The sequence below is a fragment of the Orycteropus afer genome, unplaced genomic scaffold, assembly GCF_000298275.1.
Source record: "Orycteropus afer afer isolate SDZICR_OR568_19922 unplaced genomic scaffold, OryAfe1.0 scaffold00036, whole genome shotgun sequence".
Lineage (NCBI taxonomy): Eukaryota > Metazoa > Chordata > Mammalia > Tubulidentata > Orycteropodidae > Orycteropus > Orycteropus afer.
Window position 1 is genome coordinate 14,313,310 of NW_006921623.1, and position 21,747 is coordinate 14,335,056.

Here is a 21,747-nt window from a genome sequence, read left to right on the forward strand (position 1 = left end):
GCCTTAGGCACTATGCTACCAGAGCTCTCATATATCCACTAGAATGACTAAAATTCAAAAGACTGACAATACCAAATGTTGACATGGTTGTAGAACAACTGGAATTCTCATACAGTGTTGGTGGGAATGTAAAATGGTACAAATCTTGGAAAAAATAGCTCACAGTTTTTTCTAAAATTGAACATACAGCTATTCTGTGACCCAGCAATTCCACACTAAGGTATTTACCCAAGAGAAATGAAATGGTAGGTCACAAAAAGAACAACACAACCATGTTAAATTGCAGCTTTATCATTAATAGCACAAGGGGGGGGGGGAACAACACTTATAATAGGAGAATAAATAAACAAATAATTTATGCAGTGGAATACTACTCAGCAACATAAATGAACAGATTACTGAGATACATAACATGAATGAACCCTAAAAACATACTGATAGCAGATACATTACATAAAAGAGTATGTAGTGTGATTTCATTTATACGAAATTCTAGAAGAGATAAAACTAATATTCAATAGGAAAAAATCAGAAGACTGATTGCCTTTGGAGTGATGAGAAGGGGATTAACTAGAAAGGGGCAAGATGGAATTTTGATGGGCTTGTAGACTACACAGGTGAATACATTTGATAAAAGTCCATGAATATACACCTCCTTAAAAAGTTGGAATTAGAAATACCATTTTACCCACACATTCCATTACTAGGTATATATCCAAAAGAAGTGAGATCCAGGACAAGAACAGATATATGCACACCCATGTTCATCGCAGTGCTATTACAATAGTAAAAAGATGGAAACAACCTAGGTGCCCATCAACAGAAGAATGGATAACCAAACTATGATACATACACACAGTGGAATACTGTGCAACCCTAAAGAATCTGAGAAACACTGCATAACGTGGATAAACTGGGAGGACTTTATGCTGAGTACAATAAGTCAATCACAGAATGACAAATACTGTATTAGTCTGTTATTGTAAATAGTCAAGGAAAGTTTTATATATGGCAAGACATTTTCTTTGTTAGTTACCATGGGTGGGAGGAGAGGGGAGGGAACACTGTTGGATAGGTAGAGACAAGTATTGATTTGGGTGAAGGGAGGGGCAACGTACCAAATGTGAGTGATCAACTTAGTGGCACTGAGGCAGAGAAAGATGTAGAGAAGTGCATGGGATGAACAACAAAAATGAACCCTTTTGCACATACAGTACTGTGTTGTCAGTGATGGCAAACATTGATATATGGATAGATGGATGGACAGGCTGAACAATTAGGTATGTCTATGCAGGGGGGAGTATGCCCAAGACCATGTATAAGATTGGCAGACAGTGTTTCTACAAGTGTACTTGTATGTTCTGTAAGAATTCCCAGGAATATAATAGAGCTGACAAGAGACAAGGTTGTAGTCACTTCTTGGGCAAAGCCAGCTACCCAGAGGCAGTGAGTAGTTGGACCCATGAGCTCAGGACCATAGTCTCAGGGGACATCAAGCTCAACTAGCATAACATACTACACAAAAATATTATTCCACATCCTACACTAAAACATTATTCCACATCCTACTTTGGCGAGTAGCAACTGGGATCTTAAAAGCTTGCAGGTGGCCATCTAGATGCAGCAATGGGTCTCTACTCGGCCAGGGCAAAGAAGAATGAAGAAATCAAAGATGCATGGAAACAATTAGTCCAAGCGACTGGTACACCATGTGATCCTCAGCCTATATGACTATGAAAACAGAAGAACTAGATGGTGCCCAGCTACCACTGTCAACACTAGGAGGAGGATCTGTGTAGGAGATCCTGGATAGAGCAGGAGAATAATGGGGAACAAAACTCAAAATTGTATTAAAAAAAAAAAAAAAGGACCAAGTTTGCTAGTCTGATAGAGCCTGATGGAACCACTGAAACTATGGCCCCTAGATGTCCTTCTTTTCTGGAATTGAACCCACTCCTGTGGCTTCCAGCCAAACAAAAGACAGGCATATGAGCTGAACATTTACATTAGGTAGATACACTCCTTGGAGAGATCAAGCATAGAATAGAAAGGCAGTGAATGCACAGGGAGATAGCTCGGGGGGGGGGGCAGGAGTGCATGGGAGGGAAGGACACAGGGAACAGGTAACTATGGGGAGAAACTGGGAGGGAAGTTGTTGCAATGTGGTAATTGTAGTCAATGTCATGAGACAATGTGTATGTGAGCTGCTGTATGGAAAGTCAATTTGCTATGTAAATTTTCACCCAAATCACAATAAACATTTTTTTAAAAAAAGTCCGTGAATATACACCTAAGAAGTATGAATTTCATGTATGTAAATTTTATATCAAAAGAAAATTTATGAATAAATTTTGACCTTCAGTTAATTATATGCACATTGAAGTACTAGTTAGGGGATGTGTAGTATTGTCTGAAATTTACACTGAAGTGTACCAAAATAAAATGGATTAATAAATGGAATGGTAGAAAGTTGGAAAGGCATATGATAAAGTAAATAACAGTAAATTATTAATGGCAGAATCTAGTTGGAATATACAGGTGTTGATTATAAAATTATCTCAACCTTGCTTTATGTTTGAAAAATTTCATAATAAAGTGTTAAAGGGAAAAAGACTACTGTATGGAAAATAGACTAGGAAGGTGTACCATTGCATTTAAAAAATTGTACTTGAGTTTTATATTTCTTGACCAACTATCAGCTATAATTTTATAAAAACTAAATGCTATATTTAATCATATGACTAACTGATCCATGGTGTTTGATCTGTTAACAGGGAGAGTCCATCTGCTAGTGTGGACACATGTGCATTTCTGTCATCATTTGCGTGCTCCAGTAGGACTCTATTGATTGATGGCTGGGTAGAACTCAAAAGAGGCCTGCAGAGGCAGGAGCGCCATCTTTTCCTGTTCAATGATTTGCTTGTTGTCGCCAAAATCAAGTAAGTATACTATACACTCTCTCTTGTTATCATTATAAAATTATATTCCCACTAACAAACAAGAACCTTCCTACTGAAGCTTACTATGGGAATGTCTGGCCTCTATTACTGTAGTGTAATATCTGAAGTGAGTTCTTTGTTTGTTTTGTTTTTACAAAAAAAAAAAAAAAGTTTTAATTTGTTATTTATTCAGTAAGTGTTTAGTTAGGTCCTGCTCTGTGCCATGCCCTGACTAATATAGGGAATACAATGAATAATATAATAGATACAGTCCCTGCTGTCTTGGAGCATACATTCTAATGCATGCAAAGCAAATTACAGTTGTAATTAGTGCTATGAAGTAAATAGGATGCCAGGTGAAGAAGACAGGATATATGTTAGAAAAGGGTAGTCATGTGTTGGGGAATCATTGAAGGATGAAGAGCAACCATCCACTCAGATATTGGGAGTATGAGCATTTCATGTAGTAAGGGGAAAAAAGCTCAATCCTTTGTAGGAGTCAAAAGAAGGCCTATGTAACTGGAGCATAATAAGCAGGAAGAGAATGATGTGAATAAGATTGGAGAAGTAGACAATAGGTCATCTGGTCTTTTGTAGGCTGTATTAGCTATCTATTGCTATGTAACAAATTATTCCAAAACATAACAGCTGAAAAACCACAAACATCTCACATAGTTTCTCTGGGTCAAGAATCTGGAAGTGGCTTAGCTGGGTGGTTCTGCCTTAAGGGCTCTCCTAAAATTGCAGCCATGGTGTTGGCTGGAGTTGCAGTCATCTTAAGGCTCTACTGGAGCTGGAGAATTTACTTCTTAGCTTGCTCGTGGGAATGTTGACAGGCCTCAGTTCCTTGCTGGCTGTTGACCAGAGGCTTGGCTTGCTCTCCACATGGTGTCACCACAGGCTGCTCATAACATGCTAGCTTGCTTCCTTTGGCGAGAATGATCCAAGGGAGTGAGATAGTGCCCAAAGTAGATGCTGCAGCCTTACTAATCTAATTTTGAAATAACACACCATAATTTCTGGTGTATGCTATTGGTCACACAGAGCAGCTTTGGTACAGTATGGAAGAGAGGCTACAGAAGAGTGTGGACACCAGGAAATGGGGGTGATGGAGGCCATCTTGGAGGCTAGGTACCACAAAGGCTATGATAAAGGAGTTTGGGTTTTATTCTGAGGGGTTATAATTAGGGAGGAGCATAATCTGATTCATATTTTTAAAATGTCATTCTAGCTAGTGATAGATAATGGCTTGGAGGGTAGTAAGAATAGAAGCAGGGAACTAGTGAGGAGGTTATTGTAGTAGTCCTGATGAGAGATAATGAGAGCTTCATCTAGGGAGATAACAATTAAATGAAAGGTACAGACATATTTGGAATATACTTTGGAGGTAATTAAAAGTATACACTTACCCCTCAACATTTAAATACCAATACAACCCAGCCTAGAACATGGTGGTGTGTTGCTCCATCATCATTCTTGTTATTTATGAAACATCACAAAAGATAAGAGTATTTTAACAAGTCAGATCTCATCAAAGATATTTTTATTCACTAAAGAATAGAAAAAAACTTTTTCCTACCACCATCACTCTCATTCCATTCATGCTGTGTCATAGATAAGATATTGCAGGGCTAAGTACTAATTTTGCAAGACATTAATCTGAAAAACAAGGTTCCAGGCATTGATGGAGATGCTTCAACAAACAAATACAACACTGGCTGTCTACTCATCTATATCAAGAAATTTAAAAGACAGCTACCTGGCCAACTGACTGGAAGATGGAAGAGATCCATATTTGTGCCCATTCCAAAGAAAGACGATCAAGCAGAATGCAGAAATTATCGAACAATATCACTAATATCACATGCTGGCAAAATTTATGGAAAGTAATTCAAAATCAGCTGCAGCTATGCATTGACAGGAATCTTCTAGAAGTTCAAGGAGGATTCAGAAGAGGACATGAAATGAGGGATATCATTGCTGTTGTCAGATTAATCTTGGCCAAAAGCAGAGAATACCAGAAAGATGATTACCTATGACTACATGAAGGCATTCGACTGTGTGGGTCATAGCAAATTATGGATAACATTACATAGAGTTAGAATTCCAGATCACTTAATCGTGCGCACATAGAGCCTGTACCTGGATAAAGAGGCACTCATTAAGACAGAACAAGCTGATGCTGCATGGTTCATAATTGGAAAAGTGTGTTACAGGCTTGTATTCTTTCATATTACTTAATCAGTATGCATGCTGAACAAATACTTTGAGAAACCAGAATATATGAAAATGAACATGACATCAGGATTAGAGGAAGACTCATTAACAACCTACAATATGCAGATCACACAACCTTGTTCACCAAAAATGAAAACAACTTGAAGCATTTACTGATGAAGGTCAAAGACTGCAGCCTTCAGTATCGATTACATCTGAACATAAAGAAAACAGAAATCTTCACAACTGGACCAATAATCAAAAGCATGATCAACGGAGAAAATAATTGCATTTGTCAAGGATTTCATTCTACTTGGATCAACAATCAATGTCCATGGAAGCAGCAGTCAAGAAATCGAACAATATATTACAGTGGGCAAAGCTGCTGCAAATGATCTCTTTAAAGTTCTAAAAAGCAATGATGTCATTTTGATGACTGAGGTAAGTCTCTAAACCTCATACACATGTGAAACTTGAATAGTGAGAAAGGAAAACAGAAGAAGAATTGATGTGTTCAAACTGTGTTGGCAAAGAGTAATTGAATATACTGTGGACTGTCAGAGGAACGAACAAATCGATCTTCAAAGAAATAAATAAAATGTTCATTAAAATCAAGGATGGCGAGATCTCGACTAGTGTACCTTGGACATGCCATCAGAAAAGATCAGTCACTAGAAAAGAACATCATGTTTGATAAAGAATAGGTCAACAAAAATGAGGGAAATTCTCAGTGAATTGACATAATAGCCCCACAATGGATTCAAATATAGCAATGATTATGAAGATGACACAGGACTGGACATTTCATTCTGTTTTATATAAGTTTACGATGAGTCGGAGCCAACTGGACAGCAACTAACAACATATTTAATCTGTGTGATATTAATAGAGACCATTTACTGAGATTTTATTATATATTATATATTATACTAAAGATTTTATATAATCCTTATTACTGTTCTTTGAGGTGAAATTGTCCTCATTTTACAGAAGAAATTCATGCTCAAAGATGTTGATGTCCCAAAGATCACAAAGGTAGTAATTAGTTGGGCCCACATGTGAACCTACCAAAACCAAACCCACTACCATCGAGTAGATTCCAACTCATAGCAACCCTGTAGGTTTTCCAAGGCTGTGAATCTTTGCAGAAGCATACTGCCTCATCTTTCTCCCACAAACCTGCTGGTAGGTTTGAACTTCTGACCTTTTGGTTAGCAGCCAAATGCCTTAGCCACTGCACCACCAGAGTTCCTTCCTTACATGTGACTCTAGGTCTGTCTTATTTCAAAGTCTGTGCTTTTAACACTATGAGGTTGCTGTGTCTATTACTTATTTTCTTCTGAATTTCATAGATTTCCTCAGTCTTTTAGTTTCTGTCTCACCATTTACATCAGTCTTTCCTTTGTGATGAATAAAAGGCTCTAACTAAATACCCATCTAGTGAGAAATAGTAAGAATATTTGTTATTAGTTGCTGTTGACTCAGCTCATGGCGACCCCATGTACAACAGAACAAAGCATTGCCCAGTGCCGTACCATCTTCACAGTTGTTAGTATGCTCGAGTCCATTGTTGCAGCTCCTGTGTATTTTGACTGCCTTCCAACCTAGGGGGTCCTCTGCCAGCACTATATTGGACAATATTCTGTTGTTATCCATAGTGTTTTCATTGCCTAATTTTTAGAAATAGGTCACCAAGCCTTTCTTCTTACTCTATCTTGGTGTGGGATCTCAGCTGAAATCTGTCCACCATGAGTGACCCTGCTGGTATTTGAATACTGGTGGCATAACTTCCAACATCATAGTGACCTTCAAGCTCCAGTATAACAGACTGACAAATGGATAACAACTACAATTCACTGCCGTCAAGTCGGATCCAATTCTTAGCGACCCCTCCTTGGGTTTCCAAGGCGGTATCTCTACAGAAGTAGATTGCCCAACCTTCCTTCCGAGGAGTGACTGGTGGGTTTGAACCATCAGCTTTCTGGTTAGCAGTAACATGCCTTAAGTACTGTGCCATCAGAGCTCTTGATAGATGGGTGGTAGATAGAAAATTCAAAGCAAAGGTAAAGGTAAGACAAATATTTCAGAATTTGTTTTGAAGATGAGTAATGCCAACAAATAGCCACAGCAATGGACTCAAACATACCAACCATCATGAACATGGCACAGGACCAGGCAGTATTTCATTCTGTTATACATAAGATCATTATGAGTAGGAGCCGACTAGATGGCAACCAACAATAACAAACAACAATGCCTACAAATATAATTTGGAAGTGGGTATGCCATTATGAGGAACTGAGAAAGAAAAGTCTTCATCTAAGCCTTTTTAGTAGGTCTTTTGAAGCTCTATATGAGGCTTTGATAGAGATACAAATCATTGTTTTTTAAAATGTAGATTAGTTAACATTCTGGATTCTTTGGGCTTGGTATTACAGTGTTGTTGGTAGTGGTGTTGGTAAGTGCTATCGAGTCATTTCCAACTTATAGCAAACCTATGCACAACAGAACAAAAATACTGCCCAGTCCTGCACCATACACAATGACTGCTGTTTTTTGAGCCCATTCTTGTAGCCACTGTGTCAGTCCATCTTGTTGAAGGTCTTCCTCTCTTTCACTGAACCTCTGCTTTACCAACCATGATGTTCTTCTCCAGGGACTGGTCCCTCCTGATAACATGACTAAAGTATGAGAGATAAAGTGTCATCATCCTCACTTCTAAGGAGCATTCCAGCTGTACTTCCAAGACAAATTTGTTCATTTTTCTGGCAGACCATGGTACATTCAGTATTCTTTGCCAGCCCCATAATTCAAATGCATCAATTCTTTGGTCTTCCTTAATCATTGCCCAGCTTTCACATGCATATGAGGCGATTGAAAATACTAAGGCTTGGGTGAAGTGCACCTTAGTCTTCAAAGTGACATCTTTGCTCTATAACTCTTTAAAGAGATCTTTTTGCAGCAGACTTGGCTGATGCAATACGTCTTTGATTTCTTGACTACTGCTTCCATGGGCATTGATTGTAGATCTGAGTGAAATTAAATCCTTAACAACTTCAATCTTTTCTCCATTCATTATGATGTTACTTTTTGGTCCAATTGTGAGAATTTTTGTTTTCTTTATGTTGGGATTTGACTGCTAACCAGAAGATTGGAGGTTCAAACCCACCAGCCACTCCTCAGGAGGAAGATTGGGCAATCTACTTCCATAGTGAGGAGCTCTGGTAGCATAGTGTCTAAAGCACTTGACTGCTAACCAGAAGGCTGGCGGTTCAAACCCACCAGCCACTCCTCAGAAGGAAGGTTGGGCAATCCTACTTCCGTAGTGATACTGCCTCGGAAACCCAAGGAGGGGTCGCTATGAGTCGGGATCGACTCGACGGCACATAACAACAACAACAACAACAACTTCCATAGTGATACCACCTTGGAAACCCAAGGAGGGGTTGCTATGAGTCAGATCCAACTCGACAGCAGTGAGTTTGGTTTTAGAATTTGAATGCTGATGTATAATCTGTACTGAAGGTTGTAGTCCTTGATCTTCTTCAAGACTAAGACAGACTAGGAAGAAGGATGTGGTGGTCTACCTCTGGAAAAATTGGCCACTGAAAACCTTAAGAATAAACTCAAACTCACTGGCAATGAGGCAATTCTGACTCATAGCAACTTCCATTGGGTTTCGAAAGCTGTAAATCTTTACGGAAGCAGACCACTCCACCTTTTTTCTGCTGAGTGGGCTGGTCGGTTCAAACCTTTTGGTTAGCAGCCAAATGCCTTACCCGCTACACCACCAGAGCTCCTTGTTTTACAATAGGAGATGACAGATGTCTTGTTTAATTTTCTAGCAGTCCCCCAAGATGGGAATTGTTTCAGATATTAAAACTGAGATCAGGTATGTTTGTCTTAAGGTCATATACTAGAAAATGGTAGAGCTGGAATTTGAATCCAGGCCTTAATTCCAAAAGCCGGGTTCTTTTTCCTGTACCACGCTGTACTCATTAGGTGCATAGCTTTGTGCTCAGCTTATAGATAAATAAACAAACACAAACAACAAAAACTTAAAATATAACCAGTTTTCTATACTTTACGACTTTTCAGGCTATTTACTTGGTAACATTCATTCAGTTCTTAGGGAGGACTGTGTTTTCCTTCTCCTGTTCTGGATTTTTTCTTAGCAATTAAGATAATGTTTTCAGTAGAAAATCTTTGTTTTTTTACCTGAAGTCATTTATTGTTCTGAATACTTTTAGCCTCTATGTGATTTTTACATAAGCTATAATGTTCTGCTAAAAATTTTTATATAAAACAGAGTTTCTTTTTTCACTAGAAAATTGCTGCTTTTAGAAAAATTGGCAAGATCTGTGCCCATCATCTACTTCTATAGCTGACTTTTTGATTGTCTCTTTATCATATAAGTTGTCCAATAATCTTTTCCACATACTGCCTTTGAAATAATTCTTTGTGCCCACTTAAGTATGTTTATGAAATGAAAAGATCTTTATCAATCAGTTTAATGCTGTTCTTATTTAAGAGATTCAATTCATGAAAGATTATTTTAAGTACTTCTACATCCAATGGAAATACTTAAAAATGTGAGTGATCTAAGTTAATTTGTGGGAGGATAAATCCAGGATCCTTGAGATAAAACGTAGATATTGAGGAGGTAATCATTAATACTGACTCTTGTTACCTTGCAAAAGTTTTCCCCATAATTTTTCAGGAAATTACTTACTTGGTTATTCTTACAGCAAACATTGGATATATTCACAGATCCTTCTTAATATGAAAGAACTTAATTTTCATTTTTCCACAGTAAACAATAACAAGAAGCAGTAGTACCAAACATTACATCTTCCCTATCCTTCTCATCTTTGGATGTAAGATTGGGTTGTACCCTGGATCACTTAATTTGTTGACATAATCTCAGCTACTAAATCTTTGTACTTAGCTATGGGAGGATAAGGGAAGACCATTGGTTTCAGATTACTTCAGCTCACCTTCAGGCTCTAGATGGAAACTGCTCATAGTCTAGGTTGATACCAGAAGTAAATTCAAGAGGGATAAATAATTGACCTATTGCCACATATTTACTTAGTTAAACAAGTGAATTTTAGTGAGTGAAATAACAGAAGGGGTTTTTAAATGCCTCTTTTTATTGGCTAAGGTATTACATTTGCTCTAGTTTGTGATGGATTTTGACAATGTTTGCTAAAAATTGTTTGAGTTTATTGTCATTCTTTTCCATACTACATTGGAAGAAGTGTTAAAGCCAAATGGCACCTCAGGGACCACTATTGATATTCATTACAAAGCTAAATAAGAATTTATTTTCCCAATAAAATTAATATCTTCTCTGTTAATAGCCATAGACCACCCATTTGGAATTTACTGAAAGAAACTGACTTTACTTACCTCACACCCTTCTAAGCCACAACCATTGTCATGTTTTATTTTCTAAACAGAGAAATAATACTGTTTAGATGAAAAAGATGAAGAGGAACAAAGAATTATCAGCAGATATTTATAGACTATACCATGATTTCTACCTTAAAGCATTTAATAAAACATCTCCATTTTAGGATGGGGGAAAATCTGAGTTATGAATCCTATATATTTCACAGTTCTTACTGGGTATTCCTTCCATTATAAACATTGAAAGGGAGGAAAGCAAAGAAGTACATCTCTTACTTTAATAAATTTGTAGTAAAAGACCACAATGTAGAAAAAATAATTAGATTTTTTGGTTGTTTTTTTGTTTGTTTGTTTGTCCAAGCCACTTTACATTAAATTCATACTTTTAAAATTTCTATTGGAATTGTCCAATACTATTGGAGATTGAGAGTAAAAAATCTAAAGAAACACCTTATAAACCCAGGACAACCAGTTTTAATATAAAACTTTGTTGGAAAAATGTGTTTTAATATTTTCAAGCATTATGAACAAAAATGTTTATGAGATTTCAACCCCCACCTCCATAACAAACACACCAGTTCCATCAGAATGTCTTGTAGCTCCAGAAAGATGAATGGAAAGATAGTTCCATCCAGGTGCTTTCTAAGAATAGCAATATTCAAGGGCTTGTTATAGATGAGTAGTGGTTAAAAGCATAAACTTAGTATTCAGCACAGCCTGAATTCAAAGTTACCTAATCTCTCTTTGACTTAGCTTCCTTATCTAAAATGGAAGTAATAATACCTTCCTCACACAGTTGTTTTACAAATAGTATGTGTAAAGTGTTTACAGTAGTAACTGGCTCATGGTACATTCTAATAAAAGTTAGCCATATTATTATTATAGGAGAATGGAAATTATCATTTGGACTTTTAAACAGCTTCTTGTTTTAGTTTTTTATTAACTAAATAGTTGCCAGAGGAAACACTGGTAGTGCAGTGGTTGAGTACTTGGCTGCTAACCAAAAGGTCAATGGTTATAATCCACCAGTCTTGTCTGTGGGATAAAGATGTGACAGTCTGCTTCCATAAAGATCATAGCCTTGGAAACTGCTATGGAGCAGTTCTATTGTACCCTGTAGGGTTGCAATGAGTCAGAATTAACTCAATGACATTGGATTCATAGGTTAAATAGTTGCCATCTGCAAAGTAGGTTTCATCTGTAATTGAGTCTGTTTCTAAAAAAAAAAAAAAAATCTAAAGATTATTGCACTAACATGAAAAATAACTGAAATAAAATACACAAAACCAAACCAAGCTCACTGCCATTGAGTTGATTCCAACTCACAGCAACCCCCTTTGGGTTTCCAAGGTGGTAAATCTTTATGGAAGTAGATTGCCCAGTCTTCCTTCCAAGGAGTGGCTGGTAGGTTTGAACCACCTACCTTCTGGTTAGCAGTCAAATGCCTTAGGCACTATGCCACCAGTGCTCCTTTATAGAAAGAAGCCATTATTTCACAAGGCACTTTTCTATTATACTTGAATTCAGTGTGCCCTATGAAAAACAAAATAAGAAGTCTTATATTATCTGATGTCAGAATCTACTATATAGTAATAGTAATCAAAAAGCCTGCTACTGGTACAGCAATAGATACATAGACCAATGAAACAGAATTGAGAACCAAGACATAAATACATCCACCTATGAACTTCAACAAAGGGCCAAAGTCCATTAAACGGAGAAGAAACAGTCTTTTTAACAAATGGTGCTGGCAAAACTGGAGGTCTATCTATAAAAAAATGAAATAAGACCCATACCTCACTCCATAGATGAAAACTAACTCAATATGGATCAAAGACCTAAATATAAAACCTAAAACTTTGAAGATCATGGAGGAAAAAATAGGTACAATGTTAGGGACCCTAATATATAGTATAAGTAGAATACCAAACATAACTAAAAAATGTACAAACAACAGAAGATGATTTAATTAAATAAGACCTCCTTAAAATTGAACACATATACTCTTTAAAAGACTTTTCCAAAATAGTAAAAAGAGAACTTGTAGATTGGAAAAATGTTTGGCTATGACAGATCGAATAACGGTCTAATCTAAAATTTATAGAAAACATCAACACCTCAACAACAAAAACAAACAATCCAATTTAAAAATATGTAAGGGATATGAACAGACACTTCACTGACAAAGACATTCAGGAGACTAACAAGCACATGGAAAAATGTTCACAACCATCAGCCATTGGTGGTGGTGGTGGTTGTATGCCGTCGAGTCACACCCAACTCATAGCATACCCTCCTCGGGTTTCCAAGGCATTGTCACTATGCATTGTCACTATGGAAGTGGATTGCCCAACCTCAGAGAGATGCAAATCAAAACTACAATGAGATACACCATCTCACCCTGACAATAATGGCACTAATCAAAATAACAAAAAAATAACAAATGTTGGCAGGGTTGTAGGGAGATTGAAACTATTATACACTGCTTGTGGGAATGGAAAATGTATGGTGCTTCCTTGAAAAGCTAGAAAGTAAAATACCATATGATCCAGCAATTCCACTTCTAGGTATATCCCCTAAAGAAATAAGAGCCCTGACATAAATAAACATACCACACCCACATTCATTGTAGCATTATTCACAGTAGCAGAAAGATGGAAATAGCCTAAGTTCCCATCAACAGATGAATGGATAAACAAACTGTGATACATACATACAGTGAAATACTATGCAATGATAAAGAATAATTACAAATCCACAAAATATCTTACAACATGGATGAATTTGGAGGACATTATGCTGAGTAAAATAAGTCAATCACAAAAGGACAAATATTATATTTGCCTATTATTATAAAAAGCAAGAAAAGGTTTACACACAGGAAAAAAAAAAAAAAATTTGTTACCAGGGATGGGAGTGGGAGGGAAGGGAAATTACTAACTAGATAGAAGATACATGTTAATATTAGTGAAGGAAAGGCAATACACAGTATGATGGAAGTCAGCACAACATGATCGAGGCAAAGGAAGACAGTGAGAGGAATACAAGAATAAAGGGCAATTACAGTAATTACTATAACAGAGATAATCCTGCAGCGCAATAGGATTAAGAAACAGTAGTGTAGTGCCTAAGGCACTTGACTGCTAACCAGAAGGCTGGTGGTTCAAACCCACCAGCCACTCCTTGGAAGGAAGGTTGGTAATCTATTTCCGTAGTGATACTGCCTCGGAAACCCAAGGAGGGGTCGCTATGAGTCAGGTCCAACTCGATGGCCCATAACAAAAACAACAACAATGTATCAATAGATACATAGATAGATAGGTATGCTAAAGAGTTGTGGGATGGTATAAAGGAACATGTTGTTGTTGTTGTTGTTATGTGCCATCCAGTTGAACCCGACTCATAGCGACCCCTCCTTGGGTTTCCGAGGCAGTATCACTACAGAAGTAGATTGCCCCATCTTCCTTCTGAGGAGTGGCTGGTGGGTTTGAACTGCCAGCCTTCTGGTTAGCAGTCAAGTGCCTTAGGCACTATGCTACCAGAGCTCCCATAAAGGAACATATCTACCTGCAAATATAAGTTTGGTTGTGAAAAATTTCTACATACATTATTATAGGCACTAATTGCATATTAGTGTAGACGATAGTGCACACAAGGGTCACAGTCATGGAAACTTCTTAGACATAACCACATACCTCATGGGTCAAAGTTCCTAGGGTCAACGGTGAGGAACAAAAGTCAGAGAACATCTATGTCAATTGGCACAACATAGTTCATAAAGACAGTGTTTTGGTTACCTGGTGCCACCTGACAGGAATATATTACAAATGGGATGTCTTTAAGAATCAGGATTTTATTCTCTTATGGTTTGGAGGCTTTAAGTCTGAGTTCAAAGTGCCAGGCTCTAGGGGCTGGATGAAAGCCCCTCAACCTTGGGCTTCAGCTCTGCCTCCTGCTCCTGGCCCACTGAAGCTGGAGGCTTTTCTTCACTCAGACAGCTGCTACCTGCTGAGCCTCACAAGCCCAAGGTTGACAAGTAAAAAGGCACAGTCTCAATGTTACCAAACAACATGGCAGGGCACTAATTCAAGTCCAGATGAAATCCCAAGACTGGCAGGGCATGGCAGGCTGTTGAACAACAACACAGCTACGTGCAGGGTTCAAGCGTGCCAAAAGGCTAGGAACCATTTCTAAGGCTTCTTCTTGTATAAAGGAAACAAACTACATCCCTATGGCAGCTACTCAGCTGCTAACAGTAGATTCCATCATGGAGTTGATTACCAGCCTCATCATGGGGAATACTACATCCAGCTGCTTAGACACTCAACCAGGCCCAGCCAAGTTAACGCACAAACTTCACTACCACAGACAGTATTCTGCATCCTACTTTGCAAGTAGTGTTTGGGATGTTAAAAGCTTGCAAGCGACCAACTAAGAAACTCTATTGGACTTTTCCCAACTGGAGCAAAGGAGAGTGAAGAAAACCAAAATCTCAAGGGAGTAATTAGTCCAAAGGACTAAGGAAGGGACCACATGAACCATGATCCTATGACCAAAAGAGCTAGATGGTGCCCAGCTGCTACTACTACTGACTTCTCTGAGTAGAATCCCAAAAGAGGGTCCCAGATAGAGTGGAAGAAAAATACAGAATCAAAAAAAATCAAATTCACAAAGAAAACCATAGTTACTGATCTGACAAAGACTGGAGGAACCCCCAGGACTATGGCCCTATGACACCCTTCTGACCTAGAACTGAAAACATGCCCAAAGGCCACCTTTTAGCCAAACAATAGGCCCATAAAATAAACAATAATATCCAAGAGAAATATGTTCCTTAGAACAATCAATTATATGAAATCAAAAGGAATGCATTTGCCCAAAAGCAAAGGTAGGAAGGCAAGAAGGGGTAGAAAATCCAGAGGAAAGGAAATGGGGAACCCAGGATGGAAATGGGGAGAGTCCTGACACATTGTAGGGAAGGAAGCTGATGTCCTGGAACATTTCATGTGTAAACTATTGAGTGGGAAACTAGTTTTCTCTGTAAACTTTCATCTAAAGCACAATTTTTTTAAAAAAAGAATAATGTTGGATTATGAGTGGTTTTTGTGCCCCCTTTTGCTTTAACACAGCCAACTCCCTATGAGTTGAAGAGATTGTTTTCATTACTGTCTTTCTCTTCACTCAAAGTGTAAAAAAAAGACTTTAGTTACTGATAAAAAGTAAAACAATTACTTGTTGGTTGGCTGAGAAGTGCTAGAAATTAATAAATAGTTTGGAAATTAAAATAAAGGAGAAGAAAACAGTGTACCATACTAGAAGCATGAATAAGGCTTTGAATCTAGATTATCCTTCAGGTGTAGTTCCTGCAAAATATTTTTCATTTAACAAATCCAACTGAAGAGTTTTAGCTTTAAATTAAATGTTCCATGAATCATATGGATTTTAGGGATATTTCTGTATGTGATGTCTTTGATTTCATTTTAGCTTTCAGTGTTTCCACAAATGGTTCTGAATGATGGGAAGTACCCAAAATTCCCTAAGCATTTTCTTTATCCTTCTCAGTGCTTTGAAACTATTTAAGTCTCAAGTCCAGCATGAACATTAAACCAGATCTAAGGGGGATTAGGTAGAAATTGTCAAAAAGCAATTTCACTGCTAACTTAAAGTAGATCAGATCACCCTCTTGAGTCCCCAGAGATGAATGTCAAGTATGTCTGCCTGACTTAAATATAATATTTTCTAGCCTCCTTTCTTTCTTTTGAGTTAGGGGAATAAAGACCCCAGATTCAAACATGTGCCGTACAGACTTTTTATTAAGCCTTAAACAGGACAAAGACAATACAAAGACAGTCATCGAGGATGAGGGAAACCGGCATGTACACAGTACAGAGGCCAAATGGAGTCCACTGACTCATGGCCACGGGGCTAATTATGCATATTAGAAAACAAAGGAAATCATCACGAAATCATGATTACTGGCAGATCAGTTCATTATTGTCACAGGCAGGACTACAGAAGCAGGTAAAGGACCATGATTGGGATAGGTACACAATTACACATTGAAAGTGTTACAGGATTGGTTCTGGGGCTTGACCACCTGGCTACATGTAGTCAGGGTATGATTCATGACCATGTGACCCTGCGTCATAGCTACATGATCCATACCAGGACCTCAACCTTTAGCTTAAATTAGGTAACATGTTACTATTTTCAGTAAAGCATTGAGGACACATCCAGGCAAGCTCCCTACTTCTTTGTGTGAGGATAATCTTCTCTCAACTACACTCTACTGAGGCCTAAATGTCCTGGGCTTTCTGAGGATAGCCACATTGCTGGTTTAATGATCAGAAAGAACTCAAAAGACATCAGATTTTAGGTCAAGACTCAAAATGGAGTTAGGGCTCCCACTATAGACCGCAACCTTCCACAAACCAAGTACTTTAGTATGTAAACTCTAATATACTTTTTTTTTTAAGGAAAAAAAAAATTTTTGGATTCTGTTGTTAGACTACAGTTTTTCAGTTTTAGCCAGAATATTAGATAAAATAGTATGAACATAATTTCTAGAAAGGAAGTTTAAAATAACCTATACTTCTAAAAGCTAGAAAATTTAGTAACCATTCAGTTGAGAATGTATTATAAATTCCATTAAGTAATTACAAGTTATATTTTCTAGTACATCTCTCTTAAAAATCTTAGATATATTTTAATAAATTATGTATTTTTAATCTTTTGTTCAACTACTCAAATATTTTAAAAGTAAGCAAGTTTTAATACATTAATTTTTATAACAGCAGTAAACTCAAAATGAGATTTTTAATCAAAATGCAGTGTTCAACATACAGAAAATAAATTAGCCAGGTTATGACTATTTGCTGCTATAAATACAAACATAATGACTGATTCACCAAGTATTTCCAGGGCCTTCTTGGTCCAAGGTTAATTTAGCAAACAAGTAAAAGCCTACTATGTTACCATTTACTGTGGTAGGCAGTGAAGATAAAAACAATGAATAAGACATTCTTTGTCCCTGATTAATGAAAACATTCCTCTGTCACAAGCACAGAAGTTCCCATAACACTTAAGAAACAAAATAACAAGTGGTCTGGTTTGTTTTTTATCTTTCTAGATATAACAACAACTTTAAGATTAAAAATAAAATAAAGTTAAGTGACATGTGGACAGCAAGCTGTGTGGATGAAGTGGGAGAAGGCAACACCAACGCTACGAAATCCTTTGTCTTGGGCTGGCCCACGGTGAACTTCGTGGCTACTTTCAGGTAAGAACCACAGCTTTTCCTTTATTTGCATGGGTTAGCTACTATGAAATAGGTGATCAGCTAATATAATTTCTAGGATGGAAAGAAAAAAGCAAATTTTGTTCCCCTCATTTTTTAAAAAGGAGCAGTGGTGGCATAGTAGGTAAGGCGTTTTGGATACTAACCAGTAGATCAGCGATTCAAACACACCAGCCTCTCTCTGGAAGGAAGATGAGACAATATACTTCCATAGAGATTTACTGCCTTGGAAACGCAATGGGGGTGGAGTTTGGGGTTTTGGTGGGGTGTTTTTTTTTGGAATTTTTTAAAGGAAAACATTTTATTTAGATTGCGTACTAAGTTATCTTTATACACACATCCCAATAAAGACACTATGTTTTCCCTGAAGAGGTTTTTATTAAAATATGTGCAAATTAATGGACTCATTTACCTTGGTTGGACCTACTGATTTTTAAAGGGGTGGAGGGGAGCTCTGGTGGCGTAGTGCCTAAGGCATTTGACTGCTAATCAGAAGGCTGGTGGTTCAAACCCACCTCAGAAGGAAGGTTGGGCAATCTGCTTTTGTAGTAATGTTGTTGTTGTTATGGGCTGTGGTGATCCCTTCTTGGGTTTCTGAGGCAGTATCACTAGGGAAGTAAATTGCCCAACTTTCCTTCCGAGGAGTGGCTGGTGAGTTTGAACCACCAGCTTTCTGGTTAGCAGTCAAGTGCCCTAGGCACCGCCTTGGAAACCCAAGGAGGGGTCACTATGAGTCAGATCTGACTCCAAAGTAGTGAGTAGAGTAGTAGTATATTAGGATGGAAAGAGCTCTGGTGGCATAGCAAATAAAGCACTTGGCTGCTAACCAGAAGGTCATTGGTTCAAACCCACCAGCTTCTCCACAGAAGGAAAATGTGGCAATCTACTTCTGTAAAGATTTATAGCCTCTGAAACCCAATGGGGGTCACTATGAGTAGGAATTGACTCCATGGCAGTGAGGTTTTTTTGTTTTGTTTTGTTATTAAATACTAGGACCATGCTCTGGTGGCACAGTGGTAAAGCATTCAGCTGCTAACCAAAAGGTCAGCAGTTCAAACCTACCGGTCGCTTCATTGGACAAATGAAGCAGTCTACTTCCATGATGATTTGTAGCCTTCTACATAGGGTCACTGAGTTGAAGACAGTGGGTTTTAAACTAGGACACCTGGGGGAAAGGGCCTCAGGAGGTATGGAAGGGGAATAGCGGGGCAGACCTCTAGGATTCCCTCTTTCCACATCCCCTTCCCTAAAGCCCAGATATTTGATTTACATATTGAGCTTTCCACCCTTATCAGTTTTTTAAACTACTGATCCTCGGTGCAGCAAATTTTGTAAGACAGTCCAACTAAGTTGCAATAGCTAATTTATACTCTAAAATATTCTAAAACAATAGTTTTTAATTGTTGTTGTTGTTGTTATGTGCCGTCGAGTCGGCCCCGACTCATAGCGACCCCTCCTTGGGTTTTCGAGGCAGTATCACTACGGAAGTAGGATTGCCCAACCTTCCTTCCGAGGAGTGGCTGGTGGGTTTGAACCGCCAGCCGTCTGGTTAGCAGGCAAGTGACTTAGCCACTATGCTACCAGAGCTCCCATATCGGTATTTAATCTGTATGCTGAGCAAATAATCCGAGAAGTTGGACTGTATGAAGAAGAACGTGGCATCAGGATCGGAGAAAGGCTCATTAACAACCTGCAATACGCAGACAACATAACTTTGCTTGCTGAAAGTGGGGATGACTTGATGCACTTACTGATGAAGATTGAAGACTACAGTCTGCAGTATAGATTACACCTTAATATAAAGAAAACAAAATCCTCACAACTGGACCAATAAGCAGCATCACAATAAATGGAGTAAAGATTGAAATTGTCAAAGACTTCATATTACTTGATTCTACAATCAACACCCACGGAAGCAGCAGTGAAGACATCAGAGGACATATTGCATTGGGCAAATCTGCTGCAAAAGACTTCTTTCAAGTGCTGAAGAGCGAAGATGTCTCCTTGAAGACTAAATTGCACCTGACACAAGCCATGGTATTTTTAATCGCCTCATATGCATGTGAGAGCTGGATAATGAATAAGGAAGACCAAAGAAGAGTTGATGCGTTTGAGTTGTGCTGGCAAAGAATACTTAAAGTACTGTGGACTGCTAAAAGAACTAACAGATCTGTCCTGGAAGGAGTGCAGCCAGAATGCTCCTTGGAAGCAAGAATGGCCAGACTTTGTCTCACCTACATTGGTCATGTTGTCAAAAGGGACTATTCCCTGGAGAAGGATATCATGCTTGGTAAAGTGGGGGGTCGACAAAGAAGGGGAAGGGCCTCAACAAGATGGCTTGACACAGTGGCTGCAACGATGTGCTTAGGCATAGCAAGGATTGTGAGGCTGGCACAGGACCGGGCAGTGTTTCATTCTGTTGCATATAGGGTCACTATGAGTTGGAGATGACTTGACAGCACCTAACAACAATAAGAATTTTAAATTTTAATTGAAAAATGTTTTACAGATATGAAGAAAATTTCTGATCTTTTTTTTAAGAAATTATTTTATTATGGTAAAATATTGTTGTTGTTGTTGTTATGTGCCGTTGAGTCAGATCTGACTCACAGCAACCCCTCCTTGGGTTTCCGAGGCAGTATCACTACAGAAGTAGATTGCCCCATCTTCCTTCTGAGGAGTGGCTGGTGGGTTTGAACCATCAGCCTTCTGGTTAGCAGTCAAGTGCCTTAAATATATGTAACAAAAAATGCTATTTTAACAATCTTTAAGTTTAAGATTAAGTGATATTAATTATATTCACTGTGTTGTGCAACCAGTCACTACAATCTATTTACAAAAGTTTTCTATAACCTCAAATAGAAACTCAGTATCCTTTAAGCTGTAACTCCCATTCTACTCTTCCCCCAGCCCCTGGTAACTACTAATAAACTTTTGTTTGTCTCAATGCATTTCCTATTCTAAGTATTTTATATAAAATGTAAGTGTACAATGTTTTTTCTTTTGTGTCTGACTTGTTTCACTTAGCATATTTTCAAGGTTCATGCATGTCATAGCATGTATCAGAGCTTATTTCTCTTATGGCTAAATAATAATCCATTGCATATACACACACACACACACTATATTTTGTTTATCCATTCATCTGTTGATGGCCATGAGTCATGTCCATCTTTTAGCTGTTGTTAATAATGCTCCAATAAATATCAATGTACACATACCTATTTGAGTCTCTGCTTTCAGTTCTTTGGGGTATATACCTAGAAATGGAACTGCTAGGTCATATGTTAATTCTGTTTACTTTTTTGAGGAATTACCAAACTTTTTTTGTAACCACTATACCATTTTACATTCCCACCAATAATACATGAGTTTCTCCACATCCTCAGTAAACATGGGTTAGTTTTCCTTTTTCTGATACTAGCCATCTAAGTGGACGTGAAGTGGTAACTCATTGTGGTTTTGCATTTCCCTAATGACTAACAATATTGAACATCTTTTCATGTGCTCATTGGCCATTTGATATCTTCTTTGGGAAACATATTTTCGAGTCCTTTGCTAATTTCTTCAGTTATTTGTCTTTTTTATGTTGAGTGGTAAGAATTCTTTTATATGTTCTATATATTAAATGTTTATCAGATATATGGTTACTAAATATTTTCTACCATTCTGTAGGTTGTCTCATCACTTTCTTGATAAAGTCCTTTGATGCATGAAAGCTTTTAATTTTTATGAGGTCCAATTTATCTGTTTTTTGTTGTTTTGCTCATGTCATCCGTTTTTCAGCACAGAGATTTTGCTAAATAAATCAAATTTTGATACTTGATATAAATGAACCTACAAAATCTTCTGTTTGGAAAAGAAGAATAAAACAAAAGATAG

At 37.8% G+C, this 21,747-nt stretch overlaps 1 protein-coding gene across 1 annotated transcript in view; it reads left to right on the forward strand.

The window, feature by feature from the left end:
* Positions 1 to 21,747, forward strand: part of ARHGAP20 (Rho GTPase activating protein 20) — a 170,236-nt gene that overhangs the window by 101,143 nt on the left and 47,346 nt on the right. Inside the window, exons 3-4 of the mRNA XM_007936564.2 lie at positions 2,775 to 2,939; positions 17,698 to 17,847. Of these exons, the coding sequence (XP_007934755.1) occupies positions 2,775 to 2,939; positions 17,698 to 17,847 (315 nt within the window). The remainder of the gene's footprint in view (positions 1 to 2,774; positions 2,940 to 17,697; positions 17,848 to 21,747) is intronic.